The 26,254-nt window shown below is 35.1% G+C and overlaps 1 protein-coding gene across 1 annotated transcript; it reads left to right on the top strand.

Moving 5' to 3' along the window:
- Window positions 1–543: 543 nt before the first annotated feature.
- On the top strand, window positions 544–26,254 carry LOC126750186 (transmembrane protein 145-like). The gene is made up of 13 exons (XM_050459719.1): window positions 544–1,171; window positions 1,464–1,613; window positions 1,676–1,859; window positions 1,920–2,128; window positions 8,388–8,576; window positions 8,629–8,713; window positions 8,767–8,988; window positions 15,416–15,588; window positions 15,641–15,772; window positions 15,824–15,985; window positions 16,034–16,220; window positions 25,790–25,957; window positions 26,025–26,254. The coding sequence occupies exons 1-13, from the start codon at window positions 1,070–1,072 to the stop codon at window positions 26,240–26,242; spliced, it is 2,181 nt and encodes a 726-aa protein (XP_050315676.1). The 5' UTR covers window positions 544–1,069; the 3' UTR covers window positions 26,243–26,254.

Genomic DNA, 26,254 nt, shown 5'->3' with positions numbered 1-26,254 from the left:
ATCTTTGATCACATGATTTTTTATTTTTTTTCTCGAAAATATGTAGTTTTTCAAAGTTTATTTATTTGTAAGATGTTTATCAAATAAAACCGATTGCTAAGGTTATTTTTAATTACTGTAAAACCATATTAGAGTAGCTAGAATCCCAAACTTAGAAAAAAATTGATCAAAGTATCCCCATGTTACGGTACTTGATATTGATAAGTGTAGGCTGCCGAGGTGCCGCTTTAAAAATTCTTATTATTTGCGTTTAATTAACTGTTTATTATTATTTGCGTTTAATTAATTGCGTTCTTATTAATTGCGTTTAAAAATTCTAAAAGGTAGTTCTCAAAAGGTATGTAAAGGAAAATTCGTCAAAAACGGACACTGAAAAATCGCCGCCACACTTCCAACATCATAAAAAATAGTAATTTTGGCGGCAAGTAAATATTTTCCGATTTCACTCACGCGTATTCCGCACATGGCTACGTGGTACCGCGTAATTAAGATCAGCTGTTCTGTATTGTTTTGTTTATTTACTTTTCGATTGTCATTGCAAAATTGATAGCAAGTTAGCGATTAAAACGCTGCCTATATATAACCGTCCGAGATTAAGAACTAATAACTGTGCAAATTTTCATGCGATTTGTCAACAATGTTGTGAACAAAACCATTCCTGTAGTGATTCTGAGGACAAAAACAGAACTATGGACACCGTAAAGACATTCACATTTAACATATATACATTCTGATTTTTTAATATAAATTTAATTTACCTAATTTTGGTTGAGTTTTTTTTTTGTAAAAAAAATTAAATTAATGCAAAAGTTAAAAGATTTTAGTCCAAAGACTAAAAAGACCTCATAATCTCATTTTTTGAAAAACTCAACATACGGTGGTTTTCCGATGGACGACGGCAGTATTGTAGTGAATGCAAATAAGGTTGCCAAGACAACCACATGCAGAAAATTGATTTTTATGTGTTTTCAAATACAGTTTTAATGTACACAAAGTGTATTAGCAGTTCTATATTACAATTTACGTAACTGTTGCCAAAATTTTCCGTATTTTCTTTATATAATTTACCATGCAACCCACTTCGGATAAACGTTTTTTAATAATGATATTTTTTGAAATTTTCCGCGTATGTAGTTGTAAGTATGTGGAGGGAAGACTAAAAACGAACGAGGTATGAATTATAAAGTAGATAAAGCCCACAGAGACATCAAAAATTCCTTTTTTTTTTCAAGTGTATTGTTTTGGCCCAATATTGGTTACATCAAGTTTTGATGTATATTGGCCTTCCATAAACATTGGCCCAATATTCATATTTTTTAGATCTAATAAAAGGTCTTCTAAATAACATTATTATAACATCTCCAAGACATTTTTTTTGTTATCAAACGACCGCTTTATGCATATAATCGCACATCTTAAAATCTCTTTTTTTTAAAATAAAATTCCAAAATTTTCTATTCCAGAATTGGGCATTTTTAGCAAGATTCTGTTTCTTATCGGACGAGGGCGAATTCAGTTACATAATCGATTACAACGATAACCAGGGAGACATAAATTTACTCCTATATTATGACACTGATGATCAGTGGCCTTCTGTATATAAATCCAGTAAGGTACATATTAGATATAATACGTCAATAATAATTGTAGTATTAAATTATTAGAAATTTTTAAGACTTGCGAACAGAGAGAATCGGTACTAAACATCCAGCAGAACCAAATCGTCAATTTAACAGCACGAGACTCTAAATTAAGCGAGTTTTCTGGATGCCACTATAGACCGCAGATTCCTGTTATAACCACTACGTCTGCGCCCCTTTACACCATAAAATTTCCTACTAGGACAACAACTAATAAAAGTACATCTTTCCTTACCCAAGTACCATTACTAAATATAAAGCCGTTTTATTATATTTCAGAAGTAGTTACAATAAGAACGACATTATCTACCACCTCTACATCAACTACAGTGGACTTCTTTGATGCATCTACAACTGAAGGGACCACAATAATTGAGACTTTTGAAAGTACTACTGAACTTGAAATTACCAGTGGTACCACTGTTGATGACTTGGTTTCAACTACATCCCAGTTTCCTGCTGAATCTGAAACCACTGAGACTACCTTGGTAATAATAAAATCTTATAAATATTTTCTGTGTGTATCACTTTAGTGTCTGTAAATATTCTACATTCGCTTTACGTTTAAACACAAATAATACTCCCGGATACGTATAAAAAACTTTATTACAGACTAATTCTGAATTATAATTGAAAACTACTGATAAGATTACGGAATTAAACTTTTAAATAGTCTATCTATACACGGGAAAATGTCTATTTGCCCGAGCCGTAAAACGTCGCGACGTTTATTTCTTTTAATCGACAACTCAACTAACTCTTTTTAATACGTTTTGTTTTGACGAACCAGTCCGGCCTTGAGCAGAAGATTTCTAAGAACTCCAGACGCCGACGATAAACACACAGTTCTCTTGGTATTCGCTTTAAATAATAAAGTTATGCGATTTATGGGTTCATCACGCGTTATTTTCCACATCCTCCCGGGCGGCAGAAATCTCAAGTGGATAGAGTAATTGAATTGGCCGTCTCATCACTAAACCGTTAGAAGTCACAATTTCACATGCCCTAACTTTCTCGTCTCGTCCTATGAAAGTTTTCGTAATTCGAACCATCTTCCACATTAGCCTAGGAAGATTCTGTTCATACAACAGAACCAAATCGCCTACTTGCAATTTCTGTTGCTTTACAGTTACGTTATTGTGAACACTCCTTAATTGTTGTAAATAGTTACATGACCATATTTTCCAGAACTTTGTAAGGATGTCATTCCTCGCTTTCCAAGCCTGCAAAATATTGTCCCGTTTAATTATCGGATTTGTCAAATCGATTTGAAATCCACAATAATTTTCTCCCAGCAAAAAATGGCCTGGCGTTAGAATTAACAAATCATCTGGCTCATTACCAATGTATGTTAGTGGTCTTGAATTAATAGTAGCTTCAACTTCAGTCAAAACTGTTTGCAACTCATCAAACCCAATAGTACGTTTTCCAAGCGACAGTTTTAATGCATCTTTAACTGACTTCACAAGCCTCTCCCAGAAGCCACCCCACCATGACGCTCGTTCCACAATAAATCGCCATTTAATTCTTTGCTGGGCAGCTAATCCTTGAACTTCGTTTTGCCACAAAATTTTTGTAAGCTCGTTTAACTCCAAAGCAGCTCGTTTAAATGTCTTAGCATTATCGGAATATATAATGTCGGGCACTCCCCTTCTCGAAATAAATCTTCGAAGAGCTCTGATACAACTCTCTGTTGTCAGATCCGGAACCAATTCCAAGTGTATCGCCCTAATAACAGCACAAGTTAACAACATAATATAGACTTTTAATCTCCCATTTTCGTTTATGACATACAATGGTCCCGCAAAATCTACCCCTGTCACTTTAAAAGGCGCAACAGCATCTAATCTACTTCTAGGCAACGGTGCAAAGGGTTCACTTGCCGGTTTTCCTCTTAACCTTTTACATACGATACAAGTCTTTATTATAGCCTTAATCCGTTGCCTTCCTTGGATAATCCAATATTTTTTCCTAACATTAGTTAAGGTAATATTAACCCCGCCATGCCTTACTGCACCATGAATCCTTAATATTACATGCGTCGTTAGGATAGATTTTTTAGGCAAAATAATCGGATATTTCGTGTCATAAGGTAAGGCTGCCTCCTGTAATCTACTTCCCAATCTTAAAACCCCTTGATCATCCAAAAATGGATTAAGACTGAGAATGCTCGATTGCCTCTCTATAATGTGACCTTTTGATAAAGCACTAATTTCCGCTTTGAAATACTGAGCCTGTATAACCTTAATCCAATAAAATTCACTTTGGATCAGTTCTTCAGCTTTAACCTTTATTGAATCAAATAATGTTTCGTGAAGATTTCGTGACCTTGCTATAAATCTTCTTACATAAGCCGTTATTCTAAGTATTTTATCAAAATTACTGAACTTGTCAAATGGAAATAAGGGCTCTCCGCTAATTCCGTTTACTTCAACTTGAACTGCAAATGCCGAAAAAATACCATGCTGCTCAGGCTCCGTTATCCCATCATTTGGCCAAAACTCTTTGTCTTTCAATAACCATTCAGGTCCGTGAAGCCAAAGTTTCGATTCTACAAATGCTTTCACGTTAATCCCTCTCGATAACAAATCTGCAGGATTTTCAACACCTGGGCAATGTCTCCATTCACCTTTTGTTAATTTTTGGATCTCTGCTACCCGATGGGCAACATATGGTTTCCATTTTGAACTTTTTCCTTTAATCCAATGCATAGAAATCTTGGAGTCTGTCCATAGGAAAATTTCGTCGATATTTTTGCACAAACTTTTTAGTATAAAATCTTGCAACCTAGCAGCACACAATGCACCTGTTAGCTCCAATTTGGGAATCGTTAACGTTTTATCTCCCTTCAAGTTAAGTGGAGCCACTCTATTTTTTGCTACCAGAATATTACAACTTTTATTTTTTTTAGAAGTTGTTACTTTAAGATAGGCCACCGCCCCATATGCTTTGGGGCTAGCATCTGAAAATATGTGCAATTCCGTATGGTCTTTTGAGTAGTCAACAACACATCTTGGAATCCAGTATTCTTTAAGTTCCAATAACTCATTTTCCCACTTAATCCAAACTTCGGTCAATTCGTTTGATAAAATGGAGTCCCAGTCGTACTTTTCAATCCATATTTGCTGTATTAAAATTTTTGCTCTTATTATAAATGGACTTAATAATCCTAATGGATCGTATACTTTTGCAATTGTCTGTAGAACTTTACGCTTCGTTATTCCTTGCTGCCCCGTATGATCCTCGACGGTAGATAATATAGAATTGACATCAATGTTTAGCTGATCTGTAAGAGTACACCACCGTATTCCCAGAACTTTCTTTACAGGATTACTGGCCTTTTCATTATCCATTAAAAGAGTTCTTCTTAAATGCACATTATTAGTAGCCCATTTCCTTAGATTCATGCTAGCTTTCTTCATTATTTCTTGACTTTTGAAATAAAGTTCACTTGCCTCGTCTGACGTGTCTACAGCAGCCACCAAATCATCGACGTAAAATGACCTTGACATGATATCACATATCTTTTTAAAACCTTCATTCTGCTCATCCAAATGTTTGGTCAAAGTAGCTGCCAAGATAAAGGGACTGCTCGTTACACCAAAAGTCACCCTTTTCATGCGAAAACTAACTATTTCTGGTAAGCTTCCATTATCCTCAATTGAGCTTTCGTACCATAAAAACCTTAGTGCATCTCTATCATCCTCATTAATTTCAATTTGCAGAAAGGCTTTCTCAATATCAGCTATTAATGCAACGTTGCCAATTCTAAAATTAATTAGCACTTTTAATAGCAAGGGTACCAAGTTTTCACCTGGTGATAGAAGATCATTCAAAGATGGCATTCCTGGAGCATGGGCAGATGCATCAAATACAACCCTTATTCTTGTGGTATCTTTATCGTATCTGTACACCGGCCTGTGTGGCATATAGTAGGCTTTAGGCGAAATAACACTATTAGCACTTTCTGCGCAATCATTCTCAAAATATTCTCGCACAGCCTTATCATACTCTACTAGTCCTCCCATGCGAATAAGCTTTGACGTTAAACTTTTAGCCCTCGAAAGTGCCCCGTTAAAGTTTGACTCCACTACTATATCTTTACTTTTCCAAGGTAGTGCCACAGTATACCGATTCTCGTTAAAGTGTATACTTTCTTCTATGTACCTTTTCGTAGAATGGTCCATTACATTAGTATCATTAATGCCAATAGCTTCCAGGTCCCAAAATTTCTTTAGATCAAAATCATCATTCACAGTTTGCACTTGGAAAATATTAGCCACATTCACATTCAATGAAAATCCATATTCACAGCTTCTGCCATGGATAGTCCATCCTAAATAGGTATTCACCGCAGTTTGATATTCTGACAGCTTTTTAATTTCTCCAGTGACTATTTTCCAGTAGTAATCAGCTCCTACTAATACTGATATTCCAGGCAAAACTTGCTCTGCGTTATCTGGACAAATATCAGCCAAACTATGCTCCTTACTAAATTCATTTATAATTGAATTGTTACACGATGGAACAGCAAGTGTATCAAAACAGATTTCTGGTACTTCAATAGCGTTAATCGTTATGTTTTCGTTAGAGTTTACACCTCTTATTGTTAACTTTACTCGATTACACAACCGCGCAGGCGCCAGTTCTTTTTTACCAAAACACATTATAGACAGTTTGTGAGTCCCTTCTATTGGTAAATTCAATTGTCTGGAGACACACTCTTTAATAAAAGTCAACTGACTTCCGCCATCAATAATAAGTCTGATATAAGTTTTAGATTGTCCACTGTCCAACACCTGAGCACACGCGGTCTGCAACAATACATTACTTAGTCCGTTATTAGAAAACAAAGCTGTAGCTCCACTTTCCTGTTCGTTAGATTGTTCATTATTATTACTAGACCGATTAGTTGCGCTATTATTTTTGATAAAGTCCGGGTCACACATGGTTATAGCATGCTTACGCGAACACTTATTACACCTAATATTCGTTCTACAGTTCCTGGAAGAATGATTACTCTTTGTACATCTAAAACACCTGCCACTAGATTTTAAAATGTCTTTCTTTTTTGCCAATGTCACCGCGGAATTCGTACAATTAGTCGTCATGTGATCTTTTGATTTACAAAACAAACAATGTTCGTTTACCGATGTAAAAAGTCCTGCGGCCGTAAACTCATTATTCTCTTTAGGCTTGAAGCGATTTCTTTTAAAAGAGTCAGCACTTTGAGATTTTCCGCTAGACTTTTCACCCGATAGTATATTGGCTTGCTCTACAGAATCTACCTCTAGTTTTATAAACTGTAACAGTTTTAGCACTTTATCCTCATAAGATGCCTCACTACTACTTCCTGAACTCTCATGAGTCATATTTGAGTTTCTAGAGGCAGTTTCTTCGTTATCATTCCCTATATCAGTTGTGGCTTGCTTTTTGTTGTATTCTATTCTCATAGAAAGGGGTAGAGCTTTTAAAATTATAGATTTTACCATCATGCCATAACTAACGGGTTCAATTCCAAGACGTTGCAAGGATTTCATTATTTTTGACGTTACGTTATAGAGTTTTCTTAGAGCTGAGATATCCGTTCTATTTTTTACAGGGTTTATATCTAGCAATTTTTGAATATAGCTGTCAATAATACATTCCTTATTGCCATATTCATCTTTTAATAATTGAATGGCATCGTTATAACTATTTTTACTAGTCGTTAGACCCTGTATCGTTATGGAGGCATTTCCATATAGAACTGACTTTAAATAACTAAATTTTGAAGCATCATCCAATTGTAAATTGCTGTGAATAGCTGACTCGAATTGTTCCCAAAAAGCAGGCCACTCGTGATAATTTCCACTAAATTTAATTAGTTCTAATTTAGGAAGTCTTACCGACATTTTAGGTTGATGTAATTCTCCCGTTTGTTGACCCACATTATCCATATTCTCAGCAGAAGCACCCAAAGCCATATTTCCTTGACTATTTACTTCCGCTATACATTGTTCCAATCTTGCAATTGCTACCACAGCCTTTTCGTCATATTCCAAAATTTTTACACACTCATTGTCCATTTGATCCTCACTAATAAATGAACTCGCCTTTTCGTTAGCAGATTTTAAATTTTCTCGAGCCGATTTTATTTTGACCACTTGAACAAGAGCGTCTTTCACATTAAATAGTTCCGAATCAATAATTACGTTAGCTTCGTTAACAACCCTCGTGAGCTGAGCGCGACACGCCGTTTTCATCGCAACCTCCATTTTTTTATTACGTTAGTCCGTTACGTTAGTATAGTTTTCAATCCGTTAAAAAAAAGAGAAAAAGTCCACTAAAAGCTTTCCCGGGTTTCGGCACCAAAATGTAAATATTCTACATTCGCTTTACGTTTAAACACAAATAATACTCCCGGATACGTATAAAAAACTTTATTACAGACTAATTCTGAATTATAATTGAAAACTACTGATAAGATTACGGAATTAAACTTTTAAATAGTCTATCTATACACGGGAAAATGTCTATTTGCCCGAGCCGTAAAACGTCGCGACGTTTATTTCTTTTAATCGACAACTCAACTAACTCTTTTTAATACGTTTTGTTTTGACGAACCAGTCCGGCCTTGAGCAGAAGATTTCTAAGAACTCCAGACGCCGACGATAAACACACAGTTCTCTTGGTATTCGCTTTAAATAATAAAGTTATGCGATTTATGGGTTCATCACGCGTTATTTTCCACAGTGTCTTTTGTAGATACCTGAAGAGGCCATCAACTACCAAAAATCTCCAATAAAAAAGCGATCGGTACCACTAATAAACGATCCAAAGCAACCAAACCACTTAAGCAGGAGGGGCCGATACGTTAACTGTCACAATTCGAGAAGATTTAGAAGCTCTAGGGAAAGATGGTGGTTTATAGCAGTCAGTAATTGTCATGGAAAGGTAAAAAATTAAATTTTCCCAAGACTTATCTTCAGTTCTTCATCATCTGCAGGGTATCGACTTGAACTATCAACTTCTAATGACCAATGGGGCCCCCGGGGACTATTGGCATGAACATTTTTCGGCAGACGAGTTTTGTAAGATCGTCTTTAATAATCTTTATTCACCAAAAAAAACTGTTAATTTGCAGACGTTTTGCCTATTCTGATGACCTTTTCGATAGCATACTCCTTTTTGATGCTCGGCATTACTGTCTGCTCACTGGAATTGAAACAACGCCAATTACTGCATACTACATATAAAATCTATGTGGTGTCTTGTGTTGTACAATTGCTGGGAATTATTTTAATGAGTATAGTTTATTTGAAGATGGCGGTCAGTGGAAGGACTTCAGCCCCATTAAAACGATTTGGTAAGCATCCCTAGACTGTATAATAATGCACGATGCAGTTTTGTGTAATAACTCACAAGTAACAGAAAATCTTTCTCTGTTATTAATAAATTACCAGTCAGTGTGAAATAAAACGTCCGAACCCTCATTATATTTAAACGGATTAAAAAATACAAATATAGTACTCTTGACGCAGCATTGGTTGAAAGAGGATAAACTTATATATCTTCCAAATTATTTAACACTGTCCAAATACTGTAGGACTCGAATGTCTCATGAAGGTTGCTCGATATTAATGTTTTGTTCTTGGAGAAGAGTTGTTTTCAGAAAGTAGACAAGTTTGACTATCTTCTTAGTGAAACTACTTTTGAATGTTGTATTATTTTCTCGTAAAAATCTTTAGGTATGAAATTTGTATTTATCGATCACCGATATCCGATCTGAATATTTGTTTCTTAGGTTTGGAGAGTTTATTAGCTGAGATTTCTTGCTCAAAACAAATTATACTGACAGGAGACTTAAACATTAACTATACTGACGACAACTCTGCTGCCACATTGCGCGTAAAAAACCTTTTTAGTTCATTTAACTTGGCAATGCATGTAAACTCGCCGACACGAATTACTCAATTTTCGTCTCATACGATAGTAAGTTCTAACCTTCGGAATAGTAATATTAAATGCCACATGGAAAGCGCTGGTTTGTCAGATCATAAGGCCATATTTTGCACGCTTTTAGAACCTAAAATACAGGTTAAAAAAGAACCACGTCTAGGACGAATTTTCAGTAAATTTTAAGCGGTTTAATGGTATAGCGGTTTAATGGTATATGCACTGTAACGGACTGGAATAATTTTTGTAAACTGACCGACTTACTATCAAACGTCTATGACAAAGTTGTGCACCTATTTAATGGTAAAAGGTAAAGCCAAAAGCGGCATCAAAACACTCATGGTTTACTAAGAGGTTGAAAAAGTCGTCTAAAAATCTGCGTTCATTCTCCAGAATGTCATTATTACTTTAATTCCTACCGCTCATTAGACTCTGCAAACGAGGCCATTCTTCAGATCGCATGAATAATTCGTCCAATAAACAAAGCGAGTGCTGGAAGATTGTTAACGACATCCGCCTTAAGGGAAACTATCAACCAGTTGTAAGACCAGAGGTATCGCCGGACAAACTTAATAGCTTCTTTTGTAGCTTAGCTCAAAATCTTCATAGGGGTCCAAACACATCACGAGACCCACATAGTTATTTGATAGATGCTTCCCATAATAACTCTTCTTTTTCTTCTTCATGTCAACTTATATTACGGAAGTAAGAGAAACTCTATGCTCAATTAAAAACAAAAATTCTTCTGGGAAAGATGTGCTATCAGCAAAAATCTTTCTCAACTTACCTGATGCAGCACTGTCAACGCTAGTCAACTCAATAGATGCATCTTGGACATCAAGAGTTATTTTTTTCTTCTTTATTTCCAACCTGCATGAATAACATTCTTAGCAGGCATCAGTTTGGATACCAAGAAAAGTAGGCACCGGTGATGCTATCTATAACTTTCTTTTCGATCTGTATAGCCAAATCAACGGTGATGGAGTTTCCGCAGCAGTCTTGCGATTTGTCAAAAGCATTTGATTCTGTTAATCATGAGGTTCTGTTGCGGAAGCTCCAACTCTATGGCTTCAGAGGCATAGCGCAAGCTTGGTTTGCCTCCTACTTAAAAGATCAGCGTCAGCGAGTGTTTATTGGTTCTGTTTGTTTGGGATATGACTCAGTAAATTGGGAAGTACCACCATGTTAATGATTTAGCAAACCTTGACATTCACGTGACACTTACTGTATTTGTTGACGACACCACGATTTTATAGCACAGCTTAGACAGCAAGTCTCTTCAAACAGATTTACAGCAATTAAACATCTGGTTTTATTCGAATCTCCTCTCGTTAAATGCAGACAAAACTAAGGTTATGCTATATAGCTTTAAAGGCTCCCTGAAGAGAATATCTCTTGGAGGCATTACCATCAAGCAACACAGCATCAGCAGATTCCTTGGATTGACCATAGATCTTGCTTTTGGGGAGCATATTGTTGGTCTCGCTATATATCTCGCTATATATCTCGATATCTTCAGCCTATTTTGCAGTAAGGTTGACAACTGAGGAAGTTCATCGGTTGGTAGATCTGTTTATATTGCTTTGATTGAATCACGTATTAGGTATGGTATTTTTTCTGGAGAAATGCTAGCTATTATCTTATCCAGTCAATCCTAATTCTGCAAAAACGGGCTCTCCGGTACATTTCCAGGGCAAAACCCAGTCTTTTCATCAAAGAGAGTATGTTCTTACCGTCACGAATATCTATATCCTGGAAGTGGCTAGCATCTCATATAAACATGTCATGATTCATAGCAGAAAATCCCAGGTACGTGACACGTCAAGTAAACAACTTCCATCTGCCTATCCCTACATCTGCCTTGACGCAGAAATCTATCATCTAGGAAGGCATAACGTTATTTAATCACCTACCACGTAACATTAAAGAGGCAACGTCCATTAATATATTTAGACAGCGACTGCGTACACTCTTAGTGGGGAAGGCATATTATTCTTTATTGGAATATTATGAAGATTCATTTTCATTTTAATTATATGTTATTATATGTGTGTATTTATTTATTGTTTTATTATGTGTATGTATTCATTTTAATTCTTTTTTGCATTTTAATGTGTGGCGTTGAATTTGCGGACAAAAATTTTATTAATAATGTTTGTAAGTTTTCTTATTTTGTACATTTATTTGTAGAGTGCTGTCTGAATGTGTTTTAGGGCCAAATTATGGACTGACTGGTAAAGTGTCTGAAAAAGTTATCCTGCTAGTAACATTAAAAATTTAATTATGAACTTCTTGTTTGTCTTACCAGCGGGATAATTCTTGATTACCAGTAGAATAAGTGAACAACAGGAAAAAGCAGCGTATAAAAGGTTTACCAGGAAATTTATAACCTCAAATGTTTCAAAGAGTTGGAACTTGCATAGTTTTGCGAGAAGTTTGTGTATCTAAATTTTGTTCTTAATCTATATGAGTATTTTGTTATTTTTCATCTGGTTAAATCTCTCTTCATTTAATAGGATAATGTCCGACTTAAGGTTACACCCTTCCCTCACCTGCCCTTCTTTGATGGCTATGCCAGTGTTATGTGACTGAAAAATGAAAAGAAAACATACATCTAAGAAATCCCATATAGGTGAACATCAAATTTGAGCCACCATATTTTGTCACTTACTATTATCATCATATCTTGAAGGCAGTCCCTCAACACTCAGTGTTATTAAATTATAAATTATTTCCTCATAGGTGGTAAAAGGTGTTATGGTTGCACTACCGCCACCAGTTTTAAATATTTCCTGTTTATTCCTGGCTACTTTTTTTCTTAGATCTTTTTCTATACCCTCACACTTTGTTCGAAGATTATTCAGGGTTCGAACCACCCTTGACATAGGGTTTTTTAAATTAAACTCTGATGTCAATTTTTGCCAGGCCTGATCTTTTTCTTTCCAAGATGTTGCATCAGTCTTTTTTGATTCAATTGTACCTGCATATTGACTTACTAAATTACAGAGCAAAATAACTTCTTTTTCAGTAAAGTTTACCGACCTCTTTTTTTATTAGATTATTGAGAACATCCTCTATAAAAATAATGTAAAAAAATTGATTAAAATTCTACCAAATTCACTGCACAATATACGGTTTCTAAAAAGCTGTGTACTGTGATTCACTGGCAAATATCTGGTGGGATACGTACAAACAATTAGCAAAAATGCAAATACGTATTAATTTTTTTTTTTAGAATCGGCATGTCTTAAGGTCATAAATTATATGTCAGTTAGAATTTTTTTGTTTGTGGTGTTTTTTCGTAAAGAAACAGCCAGACTGCTATTGCAGACCTATCCCTTTGGATAACAACTTGCGTTATATAGGGACAAAACTGCTTATGCAGACAATATATTTATTGAAAGGTTGCATAGGTACTACGAAATAATATATCATGTATAAAAATAAAAGTTTTTATTCACAAAAGTAAGAAACTGCAAAAATTTTAATTCATATGCTTATAACATAGGTATTACAAAAACCGAAATTCATTTATTGGAATGAAAATTTTCAAAGCATTTCCCAACACACAATGGGGGATGCGTTTCGCAAACCTTACATCTCCATGATGTCTGCCCGCGTTTGTCATGCTTAGAACACTCCCGGCATCGCAGGAAATGACTTTTGCGTTTAGAGTTGGGCGGGACTGGTATTTTTTCTAAGACATGTAAAACTTCAGCTACAATTGTCTCCTCAGCTGTAACGTGTGCCGCAGGGACTGAAACTTTTGCAGCATTTGCTGCACCTTGGTTCACCAGTTTTCTTCCGATTGTTTGGAATCCCAAGTAATCCCCTAATGATACTCTCCCGAAATTGAAGTAAATTTGTTTTTGATTTTGTGATATCTCAATACAGCAAGAAACTATTTATAACTGTAACATTTAACAGATGAAATATCACCTTTTTGTACCATCTGATTGATTTTCTGGGGCAGCAATAGGAATTAAACTGATCACATCTGTCTACCCCTGACATATTCATGTTATATTCGTGAATTTCTTTTGGCTTTTGTAGTTTTTTCCCATAAGAATTCGAAACCTCTATCATCGTTGGGTGAAATTTGGTAGTAATGCACAAAACATCGCGCTTGTCCTTCCATTTGCTGACATACACTTTACCATTTCTTTTCCAAATATGGTCGCCTCTTTTGAGTTTTTTTGTCGTAACTACTTTTGGGTTTTGTTTTCGATTTGATCTCAAAGTACCTGTCGTGTGAGTTTTTCTACGAAGGAGAATTTTGGACAACCCCACGCTATTATAATAATTGTCCATTATCAAGTGATGACCTTTATCTAAAAATGGCTGCATTAATCTGAATACCAATGCCTGTAGCTTGGAAACTTCTCCATCGTCCTGTTTCGTTCCTTTATATATTTCAATGTTTTGATTGTACCCATTTGGAGAGCATAATTCAAAGAATTTAATTCCATATTTGGCACGTTTATTTTTTATATATTGCCTAAAGCTCAATCTGCCTCGGTGCAATAAAAGCGACTCATCCAGTGCTAATGCCTCTTCCGGGAAAAAGGCTTTTTGATAATTGCGTATCAAAATTTGTAGCAGAGAAGTAACTTTATTCAGACGATCGACATTTCCTTTTTCCTTGGTGCAGTTGAACGCCCGTAGTAATTGCTCATACCTCCTTCCAGTCATTACGTTGGAAAATATGGGATGATAGTAAAGGGGATCCAAGGAGAATATTTTTCGCAGAGTTGGAAAACGTACTTGGGCTTGAAGAAGTGACAATCCAAAAAACTTACACATTTCTTCAAAATTGGTGTTCGGAAATGATGCCATTCGCGCATACCTTGCATGGGGTCTGTTGGTCGTTTCCATTTTTTTCCCATACTCATTAGTGCATGATGTCAAAAGATCCATCACTTCATCATCCCACAAAGTTTTGAAAACTTCCAGCGGTGATGGTACATGATCAAATCTTAATTTGATCCCAGCATTTGCGTTTCAAAGTTGAAATCCGGAATGTCTTTAACGTCGCTGTGCCATTCCTTATCGCTGTCTGACTGATTAGAGCTTGGCGATGGTAACGAAGGTTCTGCGTCATTCGATGCTGAACTGATATCCTCGTTCTCAAAAGCGGTACCTTAGAACATTAAAAGGCCTTTCAATGTTCTAAGAGCGGTACTTTCTTGAGTTTCATCAGAGCTATTATTTGATGGAACATAGTCTTCATCCCCACTTTCAGAATTATGATAAGGATCCTCATCACTTTGACTAGCCTCATCCAAACTAGACGATGCTGATTCAGCAGTCTCGACTTCATCATAAAACTTCAACAGCCTAGCTTCTTCTTTTTCGTCCATTTTTCTGCAAAAAAAAATAGAATTTTACTGGTACTGCTGAGACAAGTAGCTAATATAATACAGAATGTCCATTCACAGTATGTACTTGCCTAGATTTTCTGGCGAGGAGAGGCTCAATGAGATGTTTTTTATCTGTTTTGGTTACCAACATCTATACACATAAAAAAATTTTGTGTATAGATTTTGATGACCGGATATTCATAACCCTAATCTTTTTTTTTTCTTAAGATTATTATACCGGCCACAGCAATTATGTTGTTGCCAAACTGTAAACCTTCTGTTACTTAAACCTTAAATTTTAACCTTCTGTAACGGGTTAAAATTTGATTCATAATTCCTCCTACAGCTATTGGTAGGTTTACCGAGAGGATAGAATTTATCTGCCTGATAACAGACAGGAACTTTACCAGCTGGTCCGTAATTTGGCCCCTAAACACATAAAGTACATTTTGACATGTATCAATTTCATTTTTTTAGCTAATATGCTAATGGGAGCGTCCGAAACTTGTTTTCTGCTACTGCTGCTACTTTTGGCAAAAGGGTTTACCATAACCAGAGGGAGGCTGCCTCTAAAGGGATCTGTTAAACTGACAATTTTCATGTGCCTTTATGTTACCACATATTTAACGATATTTGTTTATGAAGCTTTGGCAAGTATTAAATGTGTTTAATTTATTAATATATTTAAAGGTTCTGCTACAGGTGTTTGACCCAGGAGAAGTCCTTTATCTCTACGAATCACCCGCGGGTTACGGATTAATAATCTTAAGACTTTGTGCCTGGTTTATGTTCATTTACTCAACAGTTTTCACATTAAAAAAGTATCCGGAAAAGGTAACTTATTAGGAGCCTTATATTTAGATCTATGTAAGTTATGGTTTTTAGTCCAACTTTTATTACCCTTTTAACTTGTTTGGAACGCTTTGGTTTGTGGCTGGCCCAGCCTTTATTATATCAGCCAACACTTACATTGATAAGTGGGTAAGGGAGTCTGTGGTGTATGCTGTGCTGCTGTTTATAGCATTTGGTGGGCACCTCATGTTTCTGGTAAGCCTTGGAACGTCAAAAAAACGGGTTTAAGAGGTGTTCTTTAAGGTGCTTACCATGCCAAGTGTGGCCAATAAAAATTTTCCGTACCACGTGCGGACAACCCAGATTGGGATAATGGAAGTGGCTGGCACTGTGGAACATTTTGGCCATCATGTATACGAGCCGAGCATGACCATAAGAGAACACACGGTGATAATACCATTGACGAGGAGAACTGAAGAAATATTCGAAGGTAAATAAGAAATTTTTGAATTTTGACAGCTTATCAGCTAATGTGTGTCATTAGCAATGGCATTGTGTATCGTAGGTTGCCTAGGCAACGGGCAACACTTACCATCAGGCTGTGAATGTTCCAGACAAAGATAGATGAAGAAAATAGTGAGATGGAAAGAGAAGAATATATGGGTGACGTAAGAAAGCAGAGAGGGTTGAAATGTAGTATGTAGTTGTACAAAAAGGCAATGAATATGTACAAACGCACCATTTTACTTATTAATGCTAGTGACATTAACAATTAGCTAGCTAGCTAGATCATTTTTAATATCGAGGAGGTTATGTTGTTGTTGTTTTGAGCATATGTGATTTTTTTACTAATTGATTTTTTGCTGTCTATTAATCATATCAAATACTAAATCTGTGCTTATTTTACTGGTTTATATCCAGTTCAGTGGTGTAATTGGAGTTACCATTAGTGGTCACTTCTAGCATAAAAATTTTGCATGGTTTTTAATTTCTAACCTGAAAGATGTCTAGTGAACAAATGAAATGCTCTGTTTGTGGTGTCTGTTGTGTGGCTCGGGAAGACAAACAGCAATTATTTGGGTGTAAATATGATATGTGCTGTAAACCAATATGTAGGAATTGCTGCGGTGTGAAAACAACAACTGAAATAAGATCAATTCTGCTTCAAAATCGTGCTACCCTTCTTTGGTGTCCCAAATGCAAAGAATCCATTGTTGAGCAGGTAAATGGGAAAAAAGGTGATCCCACTTGTAGTCAAAGTGGTAACACAACTAAAGACAACTCATTAATAACCAACAGTCTGCTCTCGAACTCTCGAGGTTGAAATTACATATTTAAAAATGCTTTTAAAGGAGGTGGAGGAGAAGAATGATCTCTTAAAGGCAAATAATGAACTGCTTACTAAAAGGGTTACTTCTTTGGAGCATGAACTGGAGAAGACTGTTGTGAACTGCGGTATTGAGACGAATTCCAATCCCACAGGCAGAAAAAGGAATTTCATGTTATTTAATTGCCCCGAATCAACAAAAGATATTAAGCAGGCAGTTACATCAGTGATCAGGGAGTGTGTGGACTCTAACATTTCTGAAGATGATTTTAGGGTTTACCGAATGGGGAGGCAGGTTGACAATAAAATCAGACCAATTAGAGTGATATGTCACTCTCCAGAGCTCCCTCAAATGGTGATTGCTAACGCCGTCAGACTCAAAAAAAGTACTAATTTGAAACACCTATCTCTAAGTATGAATAAAACACCGAGGCAACAACAGGAGTATCGAAATTTGAAGGCAGAACTTCAGAGGCGTACGGAGGCTGGTGTACGGGATCGGGAACTTTTTGAAAATAACTGTTTAGTGTATCGTAAGGACCGAAATCTCGAGGCTCTTGGAGTCAAAAGAGGAGGTGGAGTTCTTGGATGTTAGACATGACTTGGCATCTTTCAGGGTTGATTTGAAGGACTTGGAGGTCATACTACCATCTATGGATATTGTTATATATATACCACCAAACTCGCCTTTAGAAAATTACTTGTCTCTCTTTGATTATCTTTCCTCTTTTAGGGCAATTCAGAACCAAAATATTTTGTTGTTGGGGGATTTTAATATGAGGTTTATACAGGATAATGTTTATGATTGTAACACTAAACTTGCTGGCCTAAGGGATTTTATGGCGTTTTTGAATCTCTCTCAATTTAACAATGCCCTTAACTGCAACAATAATTTGCTTGATCTAGTTCTCTCCAACTTCCAGTGTTCTGTGGATAGGGACGACCAACCCCTTGTCACTGAGGATGCATATCACCCTGCTATTAATATCTCGTTGAATCTTGTCAAATTCGAGAGTGTTACAGATTTCCCCTCCATCAATGAGAGTCCTAAGTATAATTTTCGGAGGGCTAATTTTCCCTATCTTTACCAGCTTATCTCTGATGTGGATTGGACTTTTATACACACCCAGTCAGATGTTAATGAGGCAGTTAAAACCTTTTATGACAAAATCCATGAAATTTTTTGTCTAGCTGTTCCTCGTTTTCGACCCTCTAATAGTAAATACTCATATCCTGTGTGGTACACTCATGAAATTAGGAAATTATTAAAATTAAAGTCTAGGCTACATAGGAGATGGCTTCATACACGGTGCTCTGCTGCTTATGAGGATTTTAGAGCTGCTAGGAGGGTAGTAAAAATAAAAATGGATCTTGCTTATCATGAGTATATATCCAGGACTGAGTCAGCTATTCGGAGTGATCCAAAGCAATTCTGGAGGTTCATTCACCTTAAACGAAACAACTCTCGCATTCCAGGTTCTATGAGCTATAAAGATACGCACTGTTGTGGGTCCTAAAAGTATTGTAAATGCTTTTTCTGATATTTTCAGAAGTGTTTATGTTGAGTCCTCTATTGCTCAGCCCAAAGAATCTGATACATATGGTTCAGACAACATTTTGGTCTAATCTTTTGTTGAGGCAGATGTAAGAAAAGCTTTACAGAAGTTAAAAAACAAAGAAACTGCGGGTCCTGACCAAATACCTTCATTTCTTTTGCGTGACTGTGCATCGGCCCTGGCTGTACCACTCTTACAAATCTTCAACTTATCACTCAAGACCAATACAATACAGGTTTCTTTCAGAAAAGATCTACTGTCACTAATATGGCTTGTTTCTTGGAAACAGCATATCTAGCTATAAATCAGAAAAGCCAGTTGGATGTGCTGTACACAGATTTCTCAAAGGCTTTTGATCGGCTGGATCACGGTTTGCTGGCACGGAAGCTGGCTTTGGCTGGATTTCATCCTTGTCTGGTGGAGTTCTTCGTCTCATATCTGACTGGCAGGCTTCAGTATGTTGAATTTAGTGGTTTTGGGTCTGAGTATTACGTGGCTTCGAGTGGTGCGCCCCAAGGCAGTAACCTCGCCCCAATGCTGTTCGATCTATTTATTAATGATTTAGTTGATTGTATGGAGAGTTTCTGTCTTTTATTCGCTGATGATCTGAAGTTGTTTCGTATCATTCGTACTATGCTGGACTGCCTGAAGCTGCAAGAGGACATGAATAGGGTCTTTGAATGGTGTGAAAGAAATAAACTACCCCTAAACTGTGACAAATGTAAAAAAATGACAATTTCCATTCTTCATGAAGAGATTTTATACCCATATATATTGAGTGATTCTCAGTTGCTAGACTGTTCTTCAGTGAAGGATTTGGGCATTGAAGTAGATAAGAGGCTGACATTCAACCAGCATGTAGCACAGGTCACTGGTTCAGCCTTAAAATCCCTCGGGTTTATAGTAAGGTCCACTTCTCAATTTAAAGATATATCCAGCTTGACTGTATTGTACAATTCATCAGTAAAGTCTAAATTAATGTATGGCTCTATGTTGTGGTTCCCCATCTATGATGTTCATGTTAACAGACTGGAGTATGTACAGCGCAGATTCTTAAAGTTACTTTCTGTTAAGTTGGATGGAGTATATCCAGTAAGAGGTGTGGAACAGGAGTACCTGCTGAATAGATTCAACTATTTGTCACTAAAGCAAAGTACTATTCTCTCTAGTCGGATATTTTTATATAAACTTTGCAACAATAAAATTGATTGTTCTGAGCTCTTAGAGAGGCTACCTCTATTTGTTCCTCCTGCCAATACAAGGAGGCACCATATATTTTATCCCTCTCTTAACTTAACAAATCTGTCCAGCAAAGCTCCACCGTACCGTGCTTGTACATGGTATAATCAGATAAATGCTATAGATGTCGACATCTTTAGCAGCACTGAATATGTTTTTAAAAAAAGGATGTGTTCCTCTCTTAATTTGAATGATACCTGATTATTTTTCTGTGATTGTTATCATTTGGTTAGTGTGTCTTATATTCTTACAATTATGCTATTGTTTTAAATTTTAAATTTTGTTATCACTCTATATTGGATCTTATATTATTTTTTTATATTATTTTTTTTGTACTACTTATTTAAGGTGCTTATAACTTGTACTGTTTTAATTTTAATTATTTCGATTGTCTTGTAATTGGGAGTTTTCCTGTTGGACAATAAACTATTTGAATTTGAAAAAATTTGAATTTGAATTAGAACGACAAGAAAGTGTCGCAGGTTTACGACTTCAAATAAAACTGATTTTATTTCAGAAGAATTACTGACGTTTCGGCCTTTATTTAGACCATCTTCAGGGCTGGAAATGACATATTTGTAAAAATAGTCATTAAAATTTGATGTAAACATAAGAAAATAAGACTGTCTGTTTTACAGTGTTTTTTATTTAATGTTTTAATTTATTCATTTATTTGTTTATTTAATTGTAAAGTGTAACGTGTCATTTCCAGCCCTGAAGATCGTCTAAATAAAGGTCGGAATTCTTTTGAACAGAAATCCGTTTTATTTGAAGTCCTAAGCCTGCGACACTTTCTTTCCATTTCACACTAAGGACGTTTATTAATGAATAATTAAAACAATTTAATCGAAACGACACGTGATATTTCAGAACATGCATGGAATGTTAACAAAAAATAATTTAATTTTAACAAATATTTTTTTTAAACAAAAAAAAATTTAATGCATATTCTAAAATGTCACATGTCGTTTCGATTAAATCCTTTTCATTCTTGGTGTTTGTGACATTAATAATTAAAACGATTTCTTTGTACATTCTCAATGCCTTACTGTACAACTACATAATACATTTCAACCCCTTGCACTTTCCTACTCTGTGCTCTATTCATCTTTCTCTTTCTATCTCACTATTTTTTATTGTTGTTGCCTAGGCAACCTACAATATAAGATTCTATTGCTAATTGCTACAGCTATCAACTGATAAGCTATGAAATAAATAAAGTTTCTCTTTTATAAAATTCACGTCGTTTCGATTAACTGTATTATTAATCTCACAAACATTAATATATTTTTTTGTACATCTTTATTGCCTTACGGTACAACTACATAGCACATTTCAACCGTCTCCGCTTTCTTACGTCACCTATTCACTCGTCTCTTACCATCTAACTATTTTCTTTATCTGTCTCTCTCTGTAACATCTTATCTGTCTCTCTCTGTAACAACACGGGCAACACCTACAGCCTGCTGGTAGGTGTTGCCCGTTGCGTAAGCAATTCACAATTCCATAACCGATTCCAAGCGTTCTATCGGTAATTACTAGGGCATGGAATTTTGGAAAATTATGTGTTCGAATACTCACTTCGTTTTTTTTTTTGAATATTTGAATTATTCACTATTCGAATATTCATACAAATATTCGAGTATTTAAATTCTCAATTATTTGAATACTTGAGTATTCAAATGATCGAATATTCGAGTATTCAAATATTCGAATATTTGTTGAAATGAATAAATTTTTTTGCAAAAACTCGATATTTAAATATTCGAATAAATAGAGTTTGATTCTAAGAGTTTAAAACCATTTATATTTAGACTATTTGAAAATACACCAAACTTCTTAGAATCTTCTTAAGAATAGTTAACTTTTTACTAAAATTTACGAGGTACAAAAAAACAAAAACTACATTAAAGAACTTTTTTTATTCATAACATAGAAACCGAAACAAGTAAGGTACTTATATACTTATATACAATAGTTACTTACAAAAAAAAAAAACAAAAAACTTTTGTTAAACTTGAAAAAACATGACTCTTACTTACTACTAACATAACAAAAAAAAACAAAAAAAAAACTTCTGTTAAACTTCAAAGAAGAGAACTCAAAATTCAAAATAATAAAATGAAAGAAATACATTTCTACAAATTAGCGCTAAGAAAACATAATTTTTTGACATTGTCACCCTTTAAGCACGATCTTTTTGCAGTGACTATGTTTCCAGCACTTGAAAAACACCTTTCCGAAGGTACTGAAGTAGCCGGAATACAAAGGTATTTTTTTTTGCGTATTTGGCTAGCCTTGGATATTTTTTTTCATTATTTTTTCACCACTGAAATGCACACATATTTTTAGGTAAAATAGGTTCAGCAAAATATGAATCTACCTCATCAAAGCTGATTGATGGTTCATTAGGAAACAAAATATCCAAGGCGGTCTTTTTTGGAGTAGGTTGGTAATCTTGGTTATTAAATGGTTCACTACCTGATTCCAATAAATTTTTAAGGTGCAATTTAACGCTGAATAGTGTACCTACATATCTTTCTTGTGTTTTAAAACGAGGATCAATAAAAGTACATAAATCATAAATTTGAATATTCCCTCCCTTAGCAACGGAAACATTTACGCAAATTTCCTTAAATCTGTTTTCAAATTCCCTTTTTAGAATTTTTTAATATTTCTTAAAAACGCAGAATCATCTACCTCTATCTTTGAAATAAAGTTTTGTAGAAGTGATTTTAAAACTGGCATAAGAATTGAAAGGGTCGGTTGGGATTCAGCTGAAAGTAATGTGGTAACCAACTCAAAAGGTTCCAATACAGAAGCTAAATTTTCCAATATGTCCCAGTCATCTTCATTTAAAATCAACAAGATGGCTTGATTTTTTGGTGTTACAGCCCGGTCAGAAATTACATTCACTAATGCAGCTCGTTGTTCCAAAATTTGCTTTATCATAAAATACGTCGAATTCCAACGTGTTTTAACGCATTGAATGAGCTTATGTACAGGCAAATGTAATTGAGATTCCATATTAGTTAATGCACTTGACGCTACATTTGAAATTTGAATGCTTAAAATGAGCAACGATATTGCTACATTTTATTATTGTAGGCTTAATGATAGAATCCTCCAAAACCTTATTTAAAGCTAACAGCAGTGAATGGGCATAACAGCATACTGAGTCAAACAAAAATTCTTTTGTTGCGGAAATGATGTTTGCCGCGTTATCATGCACAATTGCAATACATTTATGTTTTATACCCCAATCATCTAAAAGACTTTCTATTCCTGTGTGCCACTCTTCCATAACCTCTGTTGTTAGATTGGAAGACATATGTTCCCAATTATTGTCAATATAATGAGCAGTTAGAGAGATGTAAGATTCGTTGGCTCTGGAACTCCAGTTGTCATAGTTACAGCAATATAGCAAGCGTCTGCTAATTTTATAATAAGTTTTTGTTTTTGTATGTCATAAAGAGCATTGACCAGAAGTTGAATGGTTTTTGCTACTGGTACTTTATATGTTGGGATAATGTAGGACAGTAGATTTTTAAACCCAGCGTTTTCTACAAATGATATTGGTAAAGTGTCCACACAAATAATTTTTGTTATAAGTTGAGTAATTCTTTCTTCTTTTTGCTTTGTTACATATATAGAGGAAAACACTTCATTAATCTTAGGCTGGATTGAGTTTGAAGAGTAGGAACTAGAACTCTGCTGAGAATCGAATGGCTCTGTGTTTCCTTCAGATAGATCACTCCTCTCTACATCCAAATCCAAAACAGTTAAATTTTCATCTCGCAGGCTTGAATGTATTGTAGATCATGTCTCGCTATAAGGAAATGTTATGTCTTACTTAGGTATACAGGGTGTTTCGCTATGAGTTTACGCCTACCATAATTGGGACATCCTGTATTACTATTTTTTTAAAGTATATGTGTCTAGGGAAGTTTCAAGGGGGCTCTTTTCATCTAAAATATTTTTAAGGTGGGCGCCGCGCCACTGTCGCTTATATCAGAAGTAGAGCTCTATCTATCTATTTGCTTATTTTAAATGGAACACCCTGTTCTTTTGCCATTTTTGCGTTTTTAAGATATTTGATTTTTTAGTTGTATAGATATTTGTCTAATACTATAAAAATTCTATTAAAGTCAACCTATGTCTATCAAAAATCAAATAATTAATAAAGGAATAAGAAATCATATAGGAAAAAATCTATGGTATATCCTGTATAGTTTAAACAAATTTCAAAAACACGCTTTATTGCACTAAAACTAAGAAGTATAAAATAATTTTTAGGCATATAGTTAGGTAAATATGTTGTAGTTATTACTCATTACCATTAATATTTTTTTTATAAATAGACAGTGAAAAAAAGCCTGCCGAATTTTTATCATTACAAATATTGAAAGAACGGCTTACGCTTTTTTGACTTATTATTTTATTAAAATATTTATTTATGCAATAAATAGAATATTAACCCGTACTGAATTTTACAATTTTATAGTTTTTAGTGCGGCGCGAATCGATTTTTTTCCAGTCTCCTTCCGTGCAGCTTTTTTAATATACTAATTACAGTAATACTAATTACTAATACATTTTAGTGGTCAAACCACTCAAATCGAGCAAGAGATACTTACACAATGATTTGTGAATGATGCTTATTTCTTAAGTAATTCCATAAATTGCTTGTTCCTGTCTTGTTCTTGACATTATAGAACAAACAACAAACAAACATTCTACAAACAAAATTTGCATTCAACGCGATCATCCGTTCTATTAAAATATTGCCAAATTTTGCTTCTCGAACTCATATTGACTTACTACTAGACTTACTGTTGTCTAAATTAAGTCAATTAATTTAAAATTAACCCTTATACAGCACTTAATCGATCGCTTTTATACACAACCAGATTCAAATACAACTACGCCGTGCCGTGCCACGTGGAAATCTGGAAAGTGGAACTGGAAATATGAAATGTTACCAAGAACGATAACCGCCCGTAGCTTGTATGCAAAGAGAAGAAAAGATCGGGCAGGCAAACCCTCACCATCAAAACCGAATATAGACAAAAAAATTCTTATCTATGTTTGGTGCCATCAATCTGCGCGGCGTCGTCGGCGGCATGTGTAATAATAATAATCGAAAAATAATAAATATATTTGAGTAGGTATTCGAAATTAAATTTGACTATTCAAATATTCGAATATTCCGAGTAAAATATAATTTAAATTATATTTAAATATTCGAATAAACCGAGTTTGATTCCGAGCCTTAGTAATTACCGTTCCTAAATGGTATTAACCAAATACGTCCAAGCGGTTATAACTATATAACTATAACCGCTTGGACGTATTTGGTTAATAATATATTAATAACCAAAATTAATAATAATAATATAATAATTAAACCAAATTAATAATATAATAATCTGGTTAATGATAGCGGTTATAGTTATAATAGTTATAGTTATACCGCTTGAGATACGTGACGTCATCAATTTGGAACAGTAATTACCCACGTCCGGAGCTGTTTTCTAAACGTCAAATGTCAAATGTCAAAGATATTAAAATAAGTGCGGGAAAAAACAAACAACAAATTATTTCCTTTTTAAAAATGACACAAAATTTATTATGGCTAATAAGTTTTCTTTTTTGACATTTATGTTTAAGAACTAATTACATATAATATTACTGGCGTCTGGGGTATTATTTAGAAACAAACAAAATTATGATAGTGACAGCTGACAAATTACGAAGTTACTTCAACCAAACACGTCCAAGCGGACACGATTGGTTATTATGTTATAAAGGGACTGTTCAAGGTGAACAAAGGGTTTAACCGCGGTTAAAACCGTTAGATCGCTTGGAATCGGTTCATGGCTAAGGCCAGAAATCAGCTGATAAGCCGTCAAAATTATAAAACTTCTTTATTTATAGGTATGTATAACCAAAAAAGGTTCTCGGAACCCCAAATAACCGAACTACCAGACGAAAATCCACGAGATCTCGCTATGGAAAACGTGTTTAAATGGTCTACAGCGAAAAATATCCCCGCCCTTGATTTTCCCGAGTTCGACCGGGCCAAGTGTATAAGAGACAGCATAGGTTAGTTTAAAATACCCTGGAAACGCTTTTTAAGGTGTGTGCTTAAAAACTCAATATTAAAAAATAGGTTCGGCAACATCGAAATTAACGGAGACCAGCGCTAGTTTCCACAATGGCGTCGATACCCGTCGGCCATCTTTAACGAACCAGTTGACAGTTGAAAATCAAAATGGCGCCGCCAACTATGATGATTTGGTCGGTCACGTGCCCATTGAATTGTTTACCGTTTCTAAAATGGTGGATAAGGGCAAAGGGTCTTTGGCGTTAAATAAGAATGTAGAATAAGGGAGGAGTGTT

The sequence above is a fragment of the Anthonomus grandis genome, chromosome 2, assembly GCF_022605725.1.
Source record: "Anthonomus grandis grandis chromosome 2, icAntGran1.3, whole genome shotgun sequence".
Classification (NCBI taxonomy): Eukaryota; Metazoa; Arthropoda; class Insecta; order Coleoptera; family Curculionidae; genus Anthonomus; species Anthonomus grandis.
Note: the sequence above shows the minus strand (reverse complement) of the source record. Positions and strands in the feature narration are given on the sequence as shown.